Source organism: Pelophylax lessonae (genome assembly GCF_965119305.1).
Source record: "Pelophylax lessonae genome assembly, chromosome: 2".
NCBI lineage: Eukaryota > Metazoa > Chordata > Amphibia > Anura > Ranidae > Pelophylax > Pelophylax lessonae.
The window spans coordinates 449,512,048-449,534,661 of record NC_138769.1 but is presented as its reverse complement, the minus strand read 5'-3'; the positions used below and the strand labels follow the sequence as shown (position 1 = coordinate 449,534,661).

Below are 22,614 nucleotides of genomic sequence, written 5' to 3'. Positions count from 1 at the left end.
CTTTCTTCCACATACCCTTGGTGTCACGGGAAGATCCCCCCTTGGATTATTGTGCATGCGGATTGATTTGACTTCACACCAGTTTTCTATGGGACTCATTCATTTGGACACTAATTTTTTCCTTTTTTCTCATATACACAGTATTGTGATTATCAGCTGTTTATTCATTTGGACACTATTTATCATTTTTTACCTTTAGCGCTACACTTTTACGTTTTATTATTGCACAGACATTGCATTTGATTTGTAGGGCAGTGCGCTGCAAATCACATGCAATGTCTGTCATTGCATATATGTGAACCGGCGCTTGCAATCACTTTAATTGTGGTCACAAAAATAGGAAAACTTGGAGAGTTGCATCAACTTCCTCAGAGACCGCACATTTTATGCAAAAACGTTTAGTGGGCAGATCCCCTCTTCCTCAGAGGCCAGATCTGCCTTTGGAACATCTTCTTGTGTTTGGGATTTGTCCAGTGAGCCAAACTGTTTCGAGCATTCTTTGATGTGCCTTATTGATGTTGCAGTTTGTGAGTATACATCTGCACTTGTTTTAATAAAGTCATCTCAGGCTCGGTTCACACTACTGCAACCTACAGTGCAACTTCATGTGACTTGTACTACTTTTGATGTGACTTTGAAGTGAGGGAGGGGCTACATCCCAGAGAATGCATGTGTAGTTTTCCAGTAATATCAAATCCATATCACATTAATATAGATGAGAATCCGACTTGGAGACGACTTCCATTAAAGCCTAGGGGCACAAGTCGTCTAGAAGTAGTAACTGCCGTGACTATCATGGGATTTCACATGTCATGCGACTTGGGGTCTCACAAGTCGGATCCCGAGTCACGGCAGTGTGAACTGAGCCTTAAAGTGTTACTAAACCCACAACAGTAAAATCAGTCTGTATATGCAGTAAAGTATGCTTGTTACACTCACTGTGGAACCTAAGGGGTTAATCCTCCACATTATGTAAAAAGGCTGTTTGATCCTGGCTTCTCTGATCCTCTTCTTTTTCCACTGTCCCCAATTCATCTCCTGATAGTACAGAGTCTTGGAGTCACTCTGCACATGCTCAGTTTGGTGTGTATTGCTAGAGAGTTTTTATTTGTTTTCTTGGGAGGGTGCATGTGATCAGCACAGGGCCAATCAGCACTGTCCAGACAAAGGGTCAGGGGCCTGTAGCCTTATAGGACAGTTAGAGTAGAATGAAAACTCCTCCTACTAACTTTAACCACACACTAATAGAAGTCACAAGACTGCTATATACTGCTGACGAGAAAATGTATTTAGCAGTTTATATTTACTAATATAATTGCATTTCCATGTTCTGTGTATCTGGAAGACCAGATATAGTGAATGCAGGCTCCTAGGTTTAGTAACTCTTTAAAGGTAATGCACTAGGCTGGTGTGCCCTCTGATTCTTGTTTTTGCAGTTATTCCTTTGGGTTTCCCCGGCCCATCTTTGGGGGGTACCAAAGCCGGTGCAAAGTTCTGATCAGCTGAGGACTGTATATTGATCCTTGCCAACACATCTCTCTCGAGGGTAGGATATTTGTTTGATTTGCAGCACATTTTATGTATGAAAGCAAAGTTTATTATAAACATTTAAAAAACATTATTGGTGTATATCATGTAAAAAGCACAAAACGTTCACCATTGAAATGTGCAAGATTCATACACTTAACCCCTTTTGACCTCCTGCTGCTCAACCTCGTATGTAGTAAAATATCTCTTTTAGACCCCAGATCTCTCCTATGCCCTTAAAAGCATCTGATCGCACCAAGATTGGTGCGATCAGATGCTTTGACTGTTTAAAAATGGAACGGTTTACATCCAGGAAACTGGAAGTGACAAAAATGCTTCTCGCTTCAGGTCTCCTAGGCTATAGAGGTGATCGAAGATGACCTGGTCTCCGGTCACCTCTATTTTAAGCCGGCACAACTGCTGGATCAGATGCTGGGAGAGCCTGGAGAGGTAAAGATAAAAAAAACCTGTGTGCAGCATCCCCGCCCTAGCCCCCCTAATATTTACCTGAGCCCCATCTCGATCCAGCGATGTACACGAGTTCCTCGGGTCTCTCAGTACTCTGCCTACTCATTGGTGCAAGCAGCAGTGGGAGCCACTGGCTACCGCTACTGTCAATCACAGCCACTGAGCCAATCGGGACAGAAGGGGGCCAGGGATGAGCTGTGGCTCTTTGTGTGAATGGACACGCAGAGCTGCAGCTCGGGAGTGAGCCTGCTTGGGGGCCCCATTGCAAGCTGCATTCTCTGGGGGCACTCGACTGGAGGGAGGGACCATGAGTGTAGATGAGGGACCCAAGAAGTGGAGGATCGGTACTACTCTGTGCAAAACCATTACACAGGTAAATATAACATGTTTGTTAAAAAAAAAAAATAATAATAATCTTTAATATCACTTTAAAGCTGAACTAAGCCCTTTTATAGCCAAGGAAGCACCTGTCTTGGCCTCTGTTTGATCTGCAGGGGCCATGGTCCAGCGCATGTGGATCAGCTATGACACCAGCTATTTAATGGCTTGACAGTTCAGTTGAGAGCACAGGCGACTGTGACCATTATCATTCACAGCATGCCTTGAAAGTAACTCTTTTGGGGAAACTGTAAGCCCCCGTTCACATTGGTCGCCTGACAGGTCGCTGTAGGTCGCCTCCCATACAGAAGCTGTGGACCCGTTCTAATAAGAGCGACACAAGTCGCTCCGACTTAGAAAAAGGGTCCGGAGCTTCTTTGGGGCGACCCGGAGCGACCTGCATAGACTTCAATGTTATGAAGTCCGTGCCGGCCGCTCCGAGGTCGCGGTGCGAGCAGCGCGCCGCGACCTCTGTGGTCGCCTGGGGAAGTCGGATCGCCCCAGTGTGAACGGGAGCTTAAATTGATGGGTTTATTTCTGTTTTAATAGCTGTAGCTGATTTTTTTTTTTTTTTTTTTTTATTAAAGTGCTATTCTTTAATAGGAACAACTCCTCCCCGTAGGGCCCATTCATGACATGTTCTTTTTGTCAGATATATTTCTTATTGAAAAAGATGTAAACAAATCGAAATGCATGTAACCAAACGTTTTAATAAATGTCAATGTGCATTATGACATTTTGATTTTCAAGTGCATTGCAGTATGCATTTAGACCCGTTTTAACTTCCATCTAAAATGCATGTGTCTAATCTGAAAACATGATGGCTGTTAAACTCCCCTTTGCTGTATAGTATTTTGATCTCAATACTCTAGTGTACTAACTGGTTAATTCGCCTGCTGGAAGGGTTTGAATTGAAGCTATTTGGGTCAAGTGCAGGGTTACAATTTGTCTTTGAGAATTTTCTGACAAAAAAGGTGCTGGGTATATAATGTGCTTGTGCTGCTATGCATACTGGGTGTCATTTCTAACTATTGAAAACAAACAGGAAATTGATGATTTTCCTTTCAATAAACAAGAAAGTATGATCTGATAAATAGATGGGAGGCCAGGCACTCATGTGCACCTATTTTTATATTGCATGGATATAGAAAATATATTAATACTATACTGCCAACCTGTGTACACACCTACACAGGTTGAACTGGATGGACTATTGTCTTTATTCAACCTCAACAGCTACTATGTTAATGCATCAGCAAGGCCAGCAAACTTATGTTATAGTGCAGGGGTCCTCAAACTTTTTAAACAGAAGGCCAGTTCATGGTCCCTCAGACACTGTTGGGGGCCGGACTATAGTTTGAAAAAAAATGCCAGAGTGACCACAGCGTGCCCCCTTTCAGTGCCATAGTGACCACAGCGTGCCCCCTTTCAGTGCCAGGCTGACCACAGCGTGCTCCCTTTCAGTGCCAGGCTGACCACAGCGTGCCCCCTTTCAGTGCCAGGCTGACCACAGCGTGCCCCCTTTCAGTGCCAGGCTGACCACAGCGTGCCCCCTTTCAGTGCCAGGCTGACCACAGCGTGCCCCCTTTCAATGCCAGGCTGACCACAGCGTGCCCCCTTTCAGTGCCAGGCTGACCACAGCGTTGCCCCGCATTCAGATTACTCATTGAATTGTTTGATTGTAACTCTGTTTAAATTATTAACTCTTTTAATAGACAGAATTAAAAAAAAAAAAAGACACAAAACTAAATGGGCCCTTAAAATTGACTTGGCAATAATATGCCTGTTTGGAATAAGTCTCTGTTTTTAATGTATCCTTTTAAGCCAACAAGCGGAGATAATATATTGTGATTTTATGTCAGGTAAGTTGTACATAGGTAGCAGTATGTGCCTGTGGTTGATCCTTTTTCTCTGTTAGTAGAGGACAATGAGGAATTTGCTGACTCTTTGCAACCAAGCTAAAAAAAAAAGCAGGAAATGTATGTACTCTAAGGACTCTTTCACACGGCCGCTCCGTGTGTCCGCAAATCATCCTATTTTTTTGCGGATGATTTGCGGACATAATGTAAGTCTATGGCATTGCGGATGTCAGCGGAATACCATCCGCTGACATCCGATTTTCCTCCTTTTAGTTCTGTTCCGTTTTTTGGAACGGAACAGAACCCTATTTTTCCTCCGTTCAAAAAACGGAAAGGAAGGAAAATCGGATGTCAGCGGTGTCAACCGTTGACATCCGCAATCCCCATAGACATACATTATGTCCGCATATCATCCGCAAACGTATGGGATGATATGCGGACATACGGAGCGGATGACACAAATGTCATCCGCTCCGTGAAAAAAAAAAAAAAGGCCCGCAGCGGAACTTTCACACAGAGCGGCCGTGTGAAAGAGTCCTATGTCTGCAACTGTATAACAAATCTACCAGGCTTGATCTATGTATGCTTGTAGCCTTGTACACTTTTCAAGCATGGCAGATTTGCTTCACAGTTACATAAACTGGTGCAAGGGGTTTCATACGTACATATACTGGCTATATTTTTATTTTCCTTTTTTATTTATTGTAAAAAGAGAATATCAAGTGAAACGTATAATGTACACAGAAACTGGTAACAGGGTATCAATAAAAAAAAAAAAAAAAAAACTGATACGGATCTTACTTCACAATATGTCCTACCTTTTCTAGATTTCATAGTTTTCATTTTAACTTGCTGGCAGAATTTGTTTTATTAAAGTTTGTTTTTCCATCATGTTAAATCTTTCAACAGTGCAGTAACCATTGGTCTAAGCTATGTACACAAGGACTGTTTCCCATTATTATCACATGCTATGCTGCCTAAAGTAGGTTTACTGCAGAGATTGATAACAGCAGAGTTTGTCCTCCATTGCATTCACAAGGATTGAGGTAGGCACCAAAAAGGTGCCCATTTGTATTGTCTGTTCTGCCATAGTATGTCCCATGAGAGAGAATTGCCTATAATCTCACCCTCCCTTGTGAAGCTGGGGTGGGCATGTGCACAGATTTGACTAATTGCGATATTCCCCTGGTTAAATGCCAGAGCATAAAGCTTGTAGCTGGACTGCCTGGGTACACATTGGGCCCTAGGCTCATGCCCACACTGTCTTGTGCAGAATCTGGCTCTGGTTTTCCTGACATAATGTTGAAAGCTGAAATGTGGAAATATTTGATTGCTTAAGTTAAAGGGATGGTAAATATTTTGTTGCCTGTGTTTTTCTTGGGGCCTATATACATCCTTGGGTTGTGCTAATGTACCCACATTAATGAGCATTGTGTTGAGGTAGCCAGTTCATTTGAATGGGCCTCCTAATTCCTAATCCAAAATGCACTTTATGTACTACTTTTAGCAAGACAGTGCACCTTTACACAAGGTAATGCTTTACTGTGTGTTATGGTGCAGTGCAGCATACAACCCCGATTCCAAAAAAGTTTGGACACTGTAAAATCTACAAAAACAGATCGCAATCATTTGCAAATCTTGTAAACCCATGTCTTATTTACAATAGAAAATAAAAAAAACATATCAAATGATTAAACGGAGAAAATGCACCATTTTAAGAAAAAAGTAGGGTCATTTTAAATTCATGGCAGCAACACGTCTTAAAAAAGTTGGGACGGCAACAAAAAGCTGACAAAGTAAGTGGTACTAACCAGGAAGAACTGGAAGGGCTCTTTCACACGGGCTTTCCGTGTGAGAGCTCCGCTGCGGTCCTTTTTTTTTTTTTTTTTTCACGGAGCGGATGACATTTCTGTCATCCGCTCCGTAGGTCCGCATATCATCCCATCCGTTTCCGGATGATATACGGACCTAATGTAAGTCTATGGGGATTGCGGATGTCAGCGGATGACACCGCTGACATCCAATTTTCCTTCCTTTACGTTTTTTGAATGGAGGAAAAATAGGGTTCTGTTCCGTTCCAAAAAACGGAACAGAACTGAAAGGAGGAAAATCGGATGTCAGCGGATGGTATTCCGCTGACATCCGCAATGCCATAGACTTACATTATGTCCGCAAATCATCCGCAAAAAAAATAGGATGATTTGCAGACATACGGAAAGCCCGTGTGAAAGAGCCCGAAGATAATTTTGCAACTAATTAGGTTAACTGGCAACAGGCCAGTATCATGATTGGGTATAAAAAGGGCATCTTAGGCTTCATGTACAAAGCCGGGGCCAAAGCTCCTAAACTCAACTCTATAAAAGCCTATGTGTCAATATACACAGGCTTTTAGCAGAGTTTAGGAGCTGCCGTGGTTAGGTGAGGTTCAACCTCCCTCTTCTGAACAAGGAAGAATCGCATTCAGTTTTGACACAAAACGCTTTGACACAAAACGTGGCAAGATCCTGCAGCAATTTTTGTCTTGTTTTGCTGCGGTAAATGACGGCCAAGTGTACATAAAGCCTGAGTCTAAATGTCTCAGAAGTAAAGATGGAAAGAGGTTCCCCAATCTGAAAATCCACGTCTAAAAATTGTTGCGCAATTTCACAATAATGTTCCTCTACATGAAATTGCGAAGACTTTAAATACACTCACTGGCCACTTTATTAGACACACCTTTTCAATTGCTTGGTAACACCAATTGCTAGTAAGCCAACATGGCAGAAACTAAATGCATTTAGGCATCTAGGCATAGTGAAGACGACTTGCTGAAGTTCAAACCAAGCATCAAAATGGGGAAGAAAGGGGATTTAGGTGACTTTGAATGTGACATGGTTGTTGGTGTCAGGCGGGCTGGTCTGAGTATTTCAAAAACTGCTGATCTGCTGGGATTTTCACGCACAACCATCTCTAGGGTTTACAGAGCATGGTCTGAAAAAGAGAACATATCTAGTGAGGGGCAGCTGTGTGGATGCAAATGCGTTGTTGATGTAAGAGGTCAGAGGAGAATGGGCAGACTGGCTCGAGATGATAGAATTAGAAAGGTAACAGTAACTCAACCACTTGTTACCAAGGTATGCAGAATATCATCTCTAAATGCACAACACATTGAACCTTGAAGCAGATGGGCTACAGCAGCAGAAGACCACACTGGGTGCCACTCCTGTCAGGTAAGAACAGGAAACTGAGGCTAAAATTCGCACAGGCTCACAAAATTGGTCAGTAGCAGATTGGAAAAATGTTGCCTGGTCTGATGACTCTTGATTTCAGCTGTGACATTCATATGGTAGGGTCAGAATTTGGCGTAAACAACATGAATGAAAGCATGGATCCCTTCTGCCTTGTATCAATGGTTCAGGGTGGTGTAATGGTGTGGGGGATATTTTCTTGGCACACTTTGGGCCCCTTGGTCCCGATTGAGCATCATTTAATGCCCCACAGCGTGGCTAAGTATTGTTGCTGACCATGTCCATCACTTTATGACTACAGTGTACCCAGCTTCTGATGGCTCCCTCCAGCAGGATAATGCACCATGTCACAAAGCTCAAATCATCTCACCACTGCTTTCTTAAACATAACAATTAGTTCACTGTACTCCAATGGCCTCTACAGTCACCAGATCCTAATCCAATAGAGCACCTTTGGGATGTGGTGGAACAGGAGATTTGCATCATGGATGGGCAGCTGACAAATTTGCAGCAACTGTGATGCTATCATGTCATTCTGGACCAAAATCTCTGAGGAATGTTTTTAACAGCTTGTTTAATCTATGCCACAAATAATGCAGTTCTGAAGGGAAAAGGGGGTCCAACTCGGTACTAGCAAGGTGTATCTAATAAGTAATAATAGGTGGGTGGTAAGTGTATATCATCATCTACAGTACATTATATCAAAAGAATGTAGTGAAATCTCTGTGGTTAAATGACAAGCCCAAAACCCAATATTGGATGCCTGTGATCTTTGGGCCCTCAGGTGGCACTGCATTAAAAACAGACATGATTCTGTGATGGACATCACTGCATGGGCTCAGGAATACTTCCAAAAATTACTGCCTGTGAACACAGTTTGCCATGCCATCCAAAAATGCAATGTAGAGCACTATCATGCAAAGAAGCCATATCTGAACATGATTCAGAAACGCTGCCGTCTTTTCTGGGTCAAAGACAGGCGCTGCGTCCTCCAGACTAAAGAGAGGGACCTTCCGGCTTATCAGTGCTCAGTTCAAAAGCTTGCATCTCTGATGGTATGGGGGTGCATTTTTGAGTATGGAATGGACAGCTTGCACATCTGGAAAGGCGCCATCAATGCTGAAGGATATATTCAGGTTTTAGAGTAGCATATGCTCTTATCCTGACTACGTTTTTTTAGGGAAGGCCTTGCATTTACAGCAGGTCAATTCTAAACTGCATGCTACATCTCCGATAACATGACTTTGTAGTAGAAGATTCTGAGTGCTTAACTGGCCTGCCTGCAGTCCAGATCTTTCACCAATTGAAAATATTTGGCGCATCTTGAATCGAAAAATACGACCCAGGACAGTTGAGCAGTTAGAATCCTTTATCAGGTAAGAATGGGACAACATACCTCCCCTAAAACTGCAGCAACTGGTCTCCTCAATTCCCAGATATGTAGTTAAAAGAGGAGGGGATGCTACACTACTGTAGTAATGTACCAACGTGGTCCTGTCCCAACTTTAGGAAACGTGTTACTGCCATCAATTTCAAAATTACCTTTTCTCGTTCGTTCATTGATGGACACAGCTCCTGATCTTCTTAACCATTGGGTTATACTGCTATAGGTACCCAGTTTTTTTCTGCCTAGTCAGAAGTAAGGACATAGTTCCTTGCTGGAATCTCTGGTCCTGGCAAATTTATTCTTTTTAGATTTTTTTCCCCTTATTTTTTTTTTCTGACAGATCTACATTTAACTGCCGGACTGGGCGACGGGGCTGGATTATCTAGATCCAGTGGTCACCTTAGTCTGGTCAGCGCTAGGTCAGCCGCGACATGGCCCCACCAGATGGAGGCTGGCCTGCGAATTAAACACTTTGCGAGGTCACATACGATTCTCGGACCAAGTCACAGCATTCCTCCTGGCCGACAGCCCCCCATTTCGATGGTGAGGGGTTCTGTCTGGAGGGGTTGCCCATCTGGTTCCTGGTATGGTGAGTAGCTGTCTCCCCTCTTCCCGTGAAGGGTTTTGTGGTGGACGTGGGCCCCTCCATGGGATGGTTGGACCCCGGGGGAACCCCTGGGTTCCCCTTCTTCCTGTCAGGCACCCCCCTCACCTATCCCCCCATCCTCCCCCCCCCCCCCCCACTTATGCTGGGGCTGTTTGGGTTGTCTGGTCCACCTCCTGGGGTGGGGGCGGGGGAATGTGCCACCAGCAATCAGCTGTGCGGGGGGGAGCTGTACTTGGTGGGGGCCCCTGCCCTTCCTGGGCCTGTTCTTGAGGCCTAGGGATCCCTCCTGAGAGCCTCATGGTGCCGTGCGGTGCCTCCATTTTGTTGTAGCCTTGTGCTGCAATGCACAGGGCCATGTTTATGTAGTCCGGCGGCCATTTTGCTGTGTTTTGCCATAGCAAAAACTGCGCAGTCATGTCTGTGGAGCTTTCTGGGCGGCTTTTTTGGCGGTGGGAGCCCCTCCTCATCCCCTGGTGCTGACCTCTGAATCCTTTTCATTTCCTGATCTCCGCTTGTGCAGTGCAGATTCTCCTGGTGGCTGTGATGCCTGGTTTCTGTGGGGTGATGAGTCTGGAGGGGTCCTCTCCCTCTCTGCTGAGGATTGATTGGTGCTCTGTGACTGGCAACCAGGTGGTGCTGCCAGAGCGGTGGGGGTTGTCCCTTAGTGTGTTAAACTTTTTTTTGTGGGGTCCCCCCTGGTGACTCATGGAGTCTTTGGAGCACATCTCCCCACCTGATCCTCTCTCTGAGGCTGCGGGGCCCTCCGGGTCCCCACCATCCATCGATGCACTGAAGGCAGTCCTGGAGTCCCTTGTGTCCTGGGTGGAGATGGCTTTTGGGCGATGGGCTGGCAAAAAGCGCCTCCTGCCTCATCTGTCTCATCAGATCCTGAATCTGATTCGGCTGCCGCAGACGTGGGTCGCCCTGCTGGGTCTGCGACCACGTGCCCTGGATCCTTAGATAGTGAGGCGGAGGCTGTGGCCCACAATATGTCCACCCTGGTTAGTTCGGCACTGAGGCCAATATTCACAATTGCCCTGGTGTCACAAACTCTGACCGAATGGGCTAAGCTTTTGCGCCGTGACCTGGAGGGGGAGCAGCTCCCCCCTACCTTTGCTGAGCTGGCAGACCAGCTGGTCCAGGGGCTGCAGTTAATCTGTGATGCCTCTTTGCATGCGGCTCCCCTAGTGGCTCGGCTCTCTGATTCGGGAGTGGTCCTTCGGCGTGTCTTTTGGCTCAAATTCTGGTCTGCAGACCAGACTTCTAAAAAAGGCCTTGACTATCTTCCCTTTCAAGGAGATTGCCTGTTTGGTGCTTCCCTGGATGACATTATTAAAGGTCTCACAGGGGGGGAAGAGTACCTTTCCTCCGCAGGCTACTAAGGGCAAGGACCTTCGTTGTAGACAGGGGCCCTCCTTCTCGGCTCATAAGAAGTTTTTTCTTCCCTCAGGATCGACTGACAAGAGATCGAAGCCCTTCGGAGGATTTAAGCTAACTTTGTCTGGCAAGTCAAGAGCAGGCTTCACCAGACCCGCAGAGAGGACGCCTTCAGCATGAAGTTGCGCCCTCACCCGTATCAGGGGTGGGGCGTTTTCGTTGGTTCCCGGACCGTGGACTTCCCAGATACAAGACAAGTGGGTCCACATGGTCATATGGTCTGGCTACAAGATCGTTTTGTTCTTACCCTCCAGAAAGGTTCTTCCTTCCCCCCGGTCTGCTTACAGGCTCTTTTTGGGGCGCAGTGCAAGACTTTTTTTACTTTGAATGGTGATTTTCCCGTTTCCGACTTCAAAACGTTTTCAGGGGTTTTACTCAAACCTGTTTACAGTCCCTAGGAAGGAAGGAAGGCAAGATGCGTCCAATTCTGGACCACAATGTGCTGAACTGCTTTGTGCGAGTGCAGAAGTTCAGAATGAAGTCCATTCGCGCGATGGTGGCTTCCCTGCATCAGGGGGATTTTCTTGCCTCCATCCACATCAAAGACGATTACCCTCACATTCCAATATGTGTCAGTCACCAGTGCTTCATCCGCTTTGCCGTGGGAGAGGAGCATTATCCGTTTGTGGCGTTACCCTTTGGTCTCGCCTACGCTCCTCAGGTCTTCACAAAAGTGTTGGCCCCGGTGCTAGCATTGTTACATCAGCGGGGGTTCGCTGTCCTGGACTACCTTCTTCTGCGAGCAATCCTCTCCTCTCCTACTGCGCTGGTGGAAAACATGTAAATCATCATACGGACCCTGAAGAAGAATCTTCAGAAGTCTGCCTTGGTCCTTCCACGAAGCTAGACTATCTGGGCCTGACTCTGGATTTGGCCTTAGCCAGGGTACTCCTTCCTCTGGACAAACTCCAGAAACTGCAGGCTGCAATACACCTCCTGCTGTCCAGCAGATGGTCATCCCTCCGGACGTACATGTGCTGGGCCTGATGGTGTCAACCTTTGATGCTGTCCTGTTGCACAGTTCCATATGAGCTCCCTGCAGGGGAGATTCTTATCAAATTGGACAAGAATCCGCAGTCTCTGGACAACCAAATTCAGCTGAGCCAGGGTACAAAAGGGTCCCAGCTCTGATGGTTTTGTCCTCCGGCAGGGTAAATCCTTCCTCCCCTTGTATTGGACGATGGTCACCACGGATCGTCTCTAAGGATGCCCAGTGCGCATTCTATCAGACAATGTCACGGCTGTGGCTTATGTCAATCACCAAGGGGGCGCAAGAAGTGTCCTAGCGGCTCTGGAGGTAGCCTGCATTTTCAGGTGGGCAGAACTTTTCGTTTCAGCCCTTTCCACCCACACCTTCCCGGAGTGGAAAACTGGCAGGCAGATTACCTCAGTCGGCAGGTGTTTGACCAAGGGGAATGGTCTCTTCATTCAGGGGTGTTTCATCAGTTGTGTCTCTGGTGGGGCACCCCGAGGTGGATCTGTTGGCGTCTCGGCTCAACAGAAAGGTGCAGAAGTTTGTGGCCCAGTCACAGGATCCTCTGGCAGATGCCACAGATGCGCTGGTGGCCCCTTGGAGTCAGTATCGTCTGATTTTCGCCTTCCCTCCTCTCCAGCTTCTGTCAAAACTTCTACTCAAGATCGAGGCAGAAGGGATTCCAGTCATCTTGGGGGTCCTGGGCTGGCCTCGCCAGGCCTGGTACGCCAATCTGGTGCGGCTGGTTGCTGACGTTCCTTGGAAGCTTCCTCTCAGGGAGAATCTGCTGTCCCAAGGGCCATTCTTCAATCCTGCTTTATAGTCGCTGGCTTTGACGGCTTGGCTGTTCAAAGCCAGGTGCTGAAGGATAGGGGTTTTTCTGAATCAGTGATTCTAATGCTGTTAAAAGCTAGGAAATCTACTTCTAGGAAGATCTACCATCGTATGTGGAAGACGTACATTGCATGTTGTGAGTCTCTTGGGGTTCATCCTTGCTCTTTCTCGGTTGCTTGGATCTTGACCTTCCTTCAACGGGTGGTTGAACAGAAATTGGCCTTGAGTACCATCAAGGGCCAGGTGTTGGCTTTGGCAGTCTTCTTCCAATGACCCTTGGCCACAGCCACCTTGGGGCCCCAATTTGGTGCTTTCGGTCCTCCAGAAGCCTCCCTTTGAGAATCTTCAGGAGATTCCCTTGCTTACGCTGTCTCAGAAGGTGGCTTTTTTGGTGGCTTATCACCTCTGCGCACAGGGTGTCGGAACTGGTGGAGTTATCCTTTCGTTCACCTTACTTGGTTATACACAGAGATAAAGTGGTTCTTCGCCCCTGTCCGTTCCTTCCAAAGGTTGTCTCTGATTCCTTTTTGAATGAAGACATTGTGTTGCCTTCCCTGTGTCCCAGACCAAAACAAGAATATTGCCTTGCATGCCTTGGATGTGGTTTAGGCAATTAGGGTGTGCCTGGCAGCTACAGAGTCTTAGGAAGTCAGACTCCCTATTTGTGCTTACGGATTGGTCTCAGAAAGGGTTGTCCGCTTCCTCTGTGTCCATTTCCAGATGGATCAGACAGACCGTGATTCAGGCTTATTATTATCAGGGGTCAGTTTCCTCCTTTTCCTGTCAAGGCGCACTGGTGATGCAGGTTTGCAAGGTGGCCACCTGGTTGTCAGTGCACACTTGTACAAAGTTCTGTAAAGTGGATGTGTTGGCATCTGTGGATGCTTCTGTTGGCTGCAAGGTTTTGCAGGCTGCTGTTTAGAGGACCTGGTCCACTTTGAGGGTGTATTGTTTTTTTTTTCAGGTGGTCCCAGGTTGTTTTGGTTAAGCTCCTGTTACCTGGTTGGCTACTGTTTTAGCCTTGGGAATTTTTTGCTGTTCCCACCCCTCTTGTTTAACACTGATTTGGGACATCCCAATGGTTAACAAGATCAGTAGCTGTGTCTGTCAGTGAACGAAAGAGAAAATGGGATTTTTGACTTACCGTAAAATCCCTTTCTCTGATGTTCCTCGACGGACACAGCACCCACACCTCTGTGGAGTTGTAATTCTTCTAACACTGCTTGTAACAAAACGGATTACCTATAGCAGAGAGAGGGTGTATACCCCCTGGGACTGCCCAGAGGCGAAGCCAGACTTTTTTTTTTCTGCCTAGTGTGCTACTCCTATAGGGGGCAGTATAACCCAATGGTTATGAAGATTAGATTTTATTGTAAGTCAAAAATCCCTTTGTTTTCTTAAAATGGTACATATTTTAATTTTCAGCATTTGATATGTTTTCTATTTTCTATTGTGAATAAGATATAGGTTTATGAGATTTGCAAATCATCACATTCTAGTTATATGTAGCAATTATTCACAGCAACCCAACTTATTTGGAATTTGTGGTTATAGGTGCGTTGGAGTGCCATTTATATTGAAAGGCAACCCAAAAAATGGTTTTCAAGTATGTTAATGCACTGTGATTTTGAGAGTCTGACCTTAAAGCTGAATTCACACATTCCCTGCCCCTTAAGAGAAAAATCATAATTCCTGATCTCTGTTCTGGGTCAGTTACTTGGATGGTTTGACAGTTTTGTTGAGACCATATCCAATGTGACAGTTAGCATTCCCCGCATGCCGGGAATGTAAGGCTCCTTTTCACACGGCTTTCCGATCATGTCCGCCTGTCACTTTTTCAGGCGGACCTGATCGGATGCTCCATTTATCCTTATGGAGCAGCGAATGTGGTGGTGACATCTCCGTTGACACCCGCTGCTATCCGATCCGATCTACCATAGAGGAGAGTGGGGATCTGACAGGTTTGTCTCTGCAAAGTAAGTAGAGACGGATCTGTCATCCGCCTGCGCAGTGGGGATCGGCGGATCAATCCCCGCTGAGCAAAACTAAGCCCACCGGGCAGAAAGCTTGTGTGAAGGGACCCTAAGTGTTTTTTGAAACAGTTAAATCGATGGGTTTACTTCTGCTTTAAAGCGGTACTAAACTTACCACCTCTTTAACGGTCCCGGTCCCTCACCCTTGCCAGCATCTTCTGCCCGGGTTGCTGGTAAGCCCAGTGGTTGGTGGAGATGACGTATCTCCTGTGCATACTCATCACGGCACATGGAGACTGTGTAAGCGATGTAGGTGGAGCTTCACATGCCCAACTTGGTTTACATGCCACATAAGAATGCGAGCAGGCAGGTAGGAGTATTTTATTGCAGAAGGAACTTTACATGTCTCTTCCTCTGAAAACCTGCCTGCTTGCAGACTTTTGTTAAATGCCTTCATTTATTTGCACTTGAAATTATATCTAGAGCCCAAAACTCTTTTGTTCAGTTATGGATATAGTAGTAAATGTGTCAGTTTTTGCCTTCTGAGTCCTGTTTGTTGCAACCCTCAATTTTAATTAAGATCCGGCGGGCATGCTGTATAGCACATTGCTTGTGCTGTGTCATTTTTTCCCTTCCTATTTTGTAAAGAACCTGGTTGATCCTGCCAGTTCCTGTATCCCTTTGCCTCTGCTTACCTTGGTAGTCATGGCTGCTGAGCCCTGATTACCATGGTCTGTTTATGTGCCTCCGTCATATGCTACTGTGCTCTGAGAGTCCCTCCCCCTCCTTCACTGTCGTCATGAGAGTGGCTCTCCTGCCTGCCCTTCCTGCCGCTATTCAGCTGCATAATGCAGCTATTATACAAGTATCTCCTCCAGAGCATGCTGTCATTTACTACAGTGGATTTGTTTTTAAAAATGAAAAGGCTAAATACCTTTTGTCACACTGCAGGTGTGCAGTCACATGACCCCCCCCCCCCTAAGCTGGCCAGCCCCAATCTATGGGGAGAAGTGACATTACAATCACTTCAAGCTGGCCATACATTATACAGTTTTCTTGTTAAATTTACGTTAGATGTACCTTCAGCTAGGTAGTACAAGGGGCTGCCTGATTGCATACAAATAAGTGTTTAGGTTTGACCTCCATAGTATATGGTTTGGTAAATCGAAAGGAATATTGTATAAGGTATGGGCAGTCCAAGTATTTTTGTTCCTATTTCACTGCGTCCTGTCCTGGTAAAGACGTGACTGCTAAGTTGTGAGACATTAATTTTGAAATGTTAAAGTATTACCTCTGTTCTCTTTTCTTGTCTCTGCTTTGCAAAGATTCCATAAACACTGCATTTGCCCAGTCCATGAAGAAGATGACATTTTAAGACTATGGAAAATTAGATTGAGATGTTTCTAATTGTTTCCTTTTAACTTTACAGGACGCCCTGGGGCTCTCCCCTCCTTGGCCATGAGTGTGCAGGCATTCAGATTGGTGTGTGCATCTGGGAAGGATCACCTCCCTGCTGGAATACAGATTGAGTGCTTGGAGTGCTCTGGACATGATCTGTACATTGGCAGCAGTGATGGCTGCATTCACCATCTTCTGCTGGTGGAAGAAAATGGCACAGAGTCAGCTGGACTTCCTCTGGGTCAGCAGTCAGATTATCCTAACACTAGCTTTACTACCAGCCGACAAAACCAGAGACAGCTAGGTGTAAAGAAGCCAATATGTGAATTGAGAGCCTCCTCTGCCCTTGGCCGATTACTTGTGCTGTGTGATAATACGATTTTTTTGCTGTGCAGTGACTCTCTGGAGCCAGTACCAGGGACCAAGATCAGGGGTGTTCTCAGCTTCACCCTAAATGAGAATCCAGTAAGCGGAGACCCGTTCAGTGTAGAGGTCTGCTTGATCTCCTCCAAGAGACGCACAGTGCAGATCTTCAGTGTGGGACAGGAACGGGTACAGATAGTTCGAGAAGTGGCTACACCTGAACAGCCATGTTCTCTTGCTGCTGATGGATATTATCTGTGCCTGGCGCTCAGCAGTCGTTATGTCATCCTAAATTATAATACAGGGCATTGCCAGGATCTTTTTCCTTATGCCAGCGAGCAGAAGAGGCCAATTATTAAAAGGATCAGCAGACAGGAGTTTCTGTTGGCAGGACCTGGAGGATTAGGTGGGTACCCCAAATAGATATTTCTTTTTGGATTGAAATGAATAGTTGCATTATCAGATCATGCATATCAAGTTTACATTTTTTTGTTTGTTAATGAAAAATGGTGAGGTTGATTTACTAAAACTAGAGAGTGCAAAATCTAGTGCATATGTGCATGGTAGCCAATCAGCTTCTAACTTCAGTTTGTTCAATTAAGCTTTGACAAATAAAACTGGAAGCTGATTAGTTTCTATGCAGAGCTGCACCAGATTTTGCACTCTCCAGATTTTGCACTCTCCAGTTTTAGTAAATCGACCTTAGTATGTCCTATTGCCTTTTAATAATTTCCACTTTACTGGGATGTTGTTAAGGTGATAGAAATTTCCTTAAAATAGATTTAAGCTCAATAGCTAACATGTCATAAAATATTTTACCTGTTAATGTAATTTCAACATTTTTATGGTATTTTATAAAATCTGAAGCTTTCATGAAAACAAAAAAAAAAATCGTAGTTACTGTGCCATGTAGGCCTTTTGTACAGATGCTTCTGGTATAGGGTGACCATGCAGTTCATTAATGGGATGCGATTTTTGCTTTTGAAGTCAATGGGAGTGATTTTGCATTGTAGTTAATGGCACGCAGCATTCCATCATTTACAAAGTGCCGATATCCATATTTTCAGTGGCTGACATATCGATGCATCCCTAGAAAAAAGTTATGACCTACAGTTCTTTAGTATACTAAATTTATTTGTTAGGATTTACATCTACTTTAAAATATTATTAAAATAAGCCCTGCTTGAATAGAGGTGCTCACTCCTGGACTTCCATCTCTTCTATCTCTACTTCTTCTCTCTCTTAGAGCCCATTCACACTGGCGCGACTTGTGTGCCCTCAAGTCGCCCCAAGTCACTTGACATAACAAAAGCAATGTTAATCAATCAGTGCCGTCTTAATTGGCACTACTGAAGTTGCTCCGACTTCAGAAAAGGGTCCTGTACTACTTTGAGGCAACTTGTGATCCGACTTGTCCCATATACTTCAATGGGAGTCGCCTCCTTATCTTAATTGAAGCGACTTGTGATCCGACTTTCCATAAAAATGGTCCTGAACAAGAAAAAAAGAGCATTTTTCTTATAATTTTTAGTAGCACAGGCATAGGGCTCCTCTCCACCTGGGCGTTTTTGTTGCAGGCATTTATCGGGCATTTTTGGAGGCAGGCATGACTTTTTTTGGATTTAGCGTCTGGGGGGTCTAAAAAGTGTACCTGTGAAGTTTCAGCTCTGTAGCATGTCCAGAACCAGAAAAAAAAGAGCATTTCTCTTATAATTTTTATTCGAACAGGAATATGGCTTCATCATTTTTCTTATAATTATTAATACAGCAGTGTGGCGGCTTCTCTACACCTTGCATTTTTTATTGCTGGCATTTATCGGGCATTTTTGGATGCAGGCATGACTTTTTTTGGATTTAGTGTCTGGGGGGTCTAAAAAGTGTCCCTGTGAAGTTTCAGCTCTGTAGCATGTCCAGAACCAGAAAAAAAGAGCATTTTTCTTATTTTTATTAGAACAGGAATATGGCTTTTCTGCACCTGGCCGTTTTTCTTGCAGACATTTATCGGGCATTTTTGGATGCAGGCATGACTTTTTTTGGATTTAGTGTCTGGGGGGTCTAAAAAGTGTCCCTGTGAAGTTTCAGCTCTGTAGCATGTCCAGAACCAGAAAAAAAGAGCATTTTTCTTATTTTTATTAGAACAGGAATATGGCTTTTCTGCACCTGGCCGTTTTTCTTGCAGACATTTATCGGGCATTTTTGGAGGCAGGCATGACTTTTTTTGGATTTAGTGTCTGGGGGGGGGGGGGGGGTCTAAAAAGTGTACCTGTGAAGTTTCAGCTCTGTAGCATGTCCAGAACCAGAAAAAAAAGCATTTTTTCTTATAATTATTAATGGAGCTGTGTGGCGGCTTCTCTACACCTTGCATTTTTTATTGCTGGCATTTATCGGGCATTTTTTTGGCGACTCTGGAGGCAGGCATGACTTTTTTGGATTTAGTGTCTGGGGTGTCAAAAAGTGTACCTGTGAAGTTTCAGCTCTGTAGCATGTCCAGAACCCACACTGAACCCACTGAACCCAAAATGCTGTATTAATAATTATAAGAAAAATGCTTTTTTTTTTTTTTTCTGGTTCTGGACATGCTATAGAGATGAAACTTCACAGGGACACTTTTTTGACCCCCCAGACACTAAATCCAAAAAAAGTCATGCCTGCCTCCAAAAATGCCCTATAAATGCCTGCAAGAGAAACAGCCAGGTGGAGAGAAGCCATATTCCTGTTCTAATAAAAATTATAAGAAAAATGCTCTTTTTTTTTCTGGTTCTGGACATGCTACAGAGCTGAAACTTCACAGGTACACTTTTTAGACCCCCCCAGACACTAAATCCAAAAAAAGTCATGCCTGCTCTTACTTTTCCCTTTTTTGTCTTCTTCCAGATTTGTTATGACTTTGTGTTTTAGCCATGTTGGGATCAGGGGTCGCTGACCCCGCAGTAGCTCCGGCTGTGGCGTTCACCCTTCTACCCTATGGCCCTGAAGGGATTGAGGTCAGGTGGGGGGGGGGCACGCACCTTTCTGAGGTGCCTGGGCGCAGATCGCCGTGTTGGTGACCGGGCGCTCTGAGCTTTGTGGCAAACTATGGGTGGGGTATGTTTTTCATGGTTTATCTTCTGAAACTGATTTTTGCTGTGTACGCCTTTACATGATTTTCCTCTCATGTGCTCCATGTGCTACATATTCTTTCTTGTGAATTGTATTGTTGTACTCTTTGACTCATTCTGTTTCATTTGACCATGTTTGATTTGATTTTCAAAGAAAAACTCAATAAAAATGATTGGAAATGAAAATAAAGCCCTGCTGCTAACATGCCCATTCTGCTTCTCTAAAGCAAACTTTTATTTATAAAAATAGGTTCAAAGTAATCCTGACACAATATAGCAAGTATATACACATAAGCAGCGCTCTTAATATCATATTAATAAAGTATTCTCAAATTGAATAAAAAAATCTCTCTGCATTTATATAGATGAATTTTATTAATATATTAAGAACGCTGCTTAAGTGTATGTATATTTGACTTTCCCTCTTCCCACGCAAGCTGCAGAGGATGAGAGGCTGTGATGCTATGGCTGCTGCAGAGGGAAAGGGAAGCAGCCGCCTAAACCCCCCTCCATAATAAGCCCCGGAAAGCTTTTTGGCTTACTGGATCGCAAAAGGATCTCAAAAAGGTCCATCCTTGCTTTACAGTTACATTCTGACTTAGAGAAATACACTCTGCCCAAAAGTGCATGCAGTACAGAGTGGGTGGGGTGGGGTAGGAGAGGGGTTTTGGCAAAGGAGGAGCAGCCACTGTCACTTGTAAACACACAATCTCGCAGAAGAAGTCCTCCACTGCTCGCTTTCTCTGTGGCTCACATGACCTCATCTAATGCACAGCGTGGAAGACCTCTCCTGACAATTTCTGTGTTTACAAGTAGCAGTGGCAAGTGAACTATCACAGTGTGCCCTAAGTACAGGACCAAAGTTGGGAGGTGCCAGGATGCAGTTCTGGCTCAAAAAAAGGCCTACTTACCTGTCTGGTATCTTCAGTCTTTGCTCTGTTCAAGAGACACAAATATCCAACACCTAGTGTGCCCCCTTCTTGGGTACTGTGTTCTTCAGATTGACTGCTACATCACTACTGTGTCCATTACCTTCATTTTGCCTTATAACAGATTTCCTTTAACCACTTTAATACCAGGCACTTTAACCCCCTTCCCGCCCAGGCTAATTTTCAGCTTTAATCGCACTTTGACAACTGCGTGTTCATGCAATGCTGTACCCAAACAACATTTTTATCATTTTTTTTTGAGACAGAGCTTTCTTTTGGTCGTATTTTATCACCACTGAGGTTTTTTATTTTTTGCTAAACAAATAAAAAAAGACAAAAAGAAAAGTTATTCTTTTACAAAATTTTGTAAATATGTAATTTTTATTCCTTACTGCAGTGCACTGACGAGGCAGCACTAATGGGCACTGATGGGCGGCACTGATACACATTGATGAGAAGGCACTGGAGGGTACCACTGGTGGGCACTGATTGGCATCGCTGATGGGACTGCACCATTATTGCACTGATTCGGAGAGCCGCTTATTGACTCTCCTCTACTCGCGCACTGTCAGCATGAGTAGAGGAACACAGATAACCGGCATTTCCTATTTACACTGTGATCAGCTGTAGCCATACTTTGCCAATCATTTGAAAATCTGTGATTTGAAATCACTTTTGTGAGATACTGTGTGTGTGTGTGTGTGTGTGTGTGTGTGTGTGTATACATACACAGTATGTCACAAAAGTGAGTACACCCCTCACATTTTTCTGTAAATATTTTATTATAAATCTTTTCATGTGACAACACTGAAGAAATGACACTGCTACAATGTAAAGTAGTGAGTGTACAGCTTGTATAACAGTGTAAATTTGCTGTCCCCTCAAAATAACTCAACACACAGCCATTAATGTCTAAACCACTGGCAACAAAAGTAAGTACATCCCTAAGTTAAAATGTTCAAATTAGGCCCAATTAGCCATTTTCCCTCCCCGGTGTCATGTGACTCGTTAGTGTTACAAGGTTACTGTTGTAAATGGGGAGCAGGTGTGGTAAATTTGGTGTTATCGCTCTCACTCTCTCATACTGGTCACTGGAAGTTCAACATGGCACCTCATGACAAAGAAAAAAATAATTGTTGCTCTACATAAAGATGGCCTAGGCAATAAGAAGATTGCCAAGACCCTGAAACTGAGCTGCAGCACAATGGCCAAGACCATACAGCGCTTTAACGGGACAGGTTCCACTCAGAACAGGCCTTGCCATGGTTGACCAAAGGAGTTGAGTGCACATGCTCAGTGTCATATCCAGAGGTTGTCTTTGGGAAATAGACAAATGAGTGCTGCCAGCATTGCTGCAGAGGTTGAAGGGTATGGGGGGGTCAGCCTGTCAGTGCTCAGACCATACGCCGCACACCGCATTAAATTGGTCTGCATGGCTGTCGTCCCAGAAGGAAGCCTCTTCTAAAGATGATGCACAAGAAAGCCCGCAGTTCACTAAAGACAAGCAGACTAAGGACATGGATTACTGGAACCATTTCCTGTGATCTGATGAGACCAAGATAAACTTGCCCCACGCAGATTTACGGCGGCAGGGCGGCTCGGCTATGCGATCTACATGATGATGTGCATGCAGTCTCAGTCACGCGCACACCTCCGGAGGCGCACTCCTACTGTTATTAGACACAGCGGGAGCCAGACCGCGGGAGGCCGGTGGCGATCTTCGGGGAAACTGACAGGAGAGCCACCTGCCTATGTAAACAAAGCAGGCAGCTCTCCTGTCAGACACAGTGAGATTATGTATCTAAGCTAAGCTGAAACACCGTTCTCTGTGTGTCTTTCACAGAGCCCTCCCCCCACAGTTAGTAAGCACAATTAGGCTCACGCTTAACCCCTTGATCACCCCCTGTATTAACCCCTTCCCTGCCAGTGTAATTTATACAGTAACAGTGCATATTTTTTAGCACTGATTACTGTATTAATGTCACTGGTCCCCAAAAATTGTCACTTAGTGTCAGATTTGTCCGCCGCCATGTCGAAGTCCCACTAAAAATCGCTGATCGCCGCCATTACTAATAAAAACAAAAAAATAAGTAAGTCCAAAAGTCTATCCCATAGTTTGTAAATGCTATAACTTTTGCGCAAACCAATTAAAATAC

General features: G+C 44.8%; 1 protein-coding gene across 1 annotated transcript in view; it reads left to right on the top strand.

Annotated features, from left to right (window-relative positions):
- The window catches only part of TGFBRAP1 (transforming growth factor beta receptor associated protein 1), an 86,157-nt gene that overhangs the window by 2,885 nt on the left and 60,658 nt on the right, over positions 1-22,614 (top strand). Inside the window, exon 2 of the mRNA XM_082247370.1 lies at positions 16,100-16,837. Within this exon, the coding sequence (XP_082103496.1) occupies positions 16,129-16,837 (709 nt within the window). The 5' untranslated portion in view covers positions 16,100-16,128. The remainder of the gene's footprint in view (positions 1-16,099; positions 16,838-22,614) is intronic.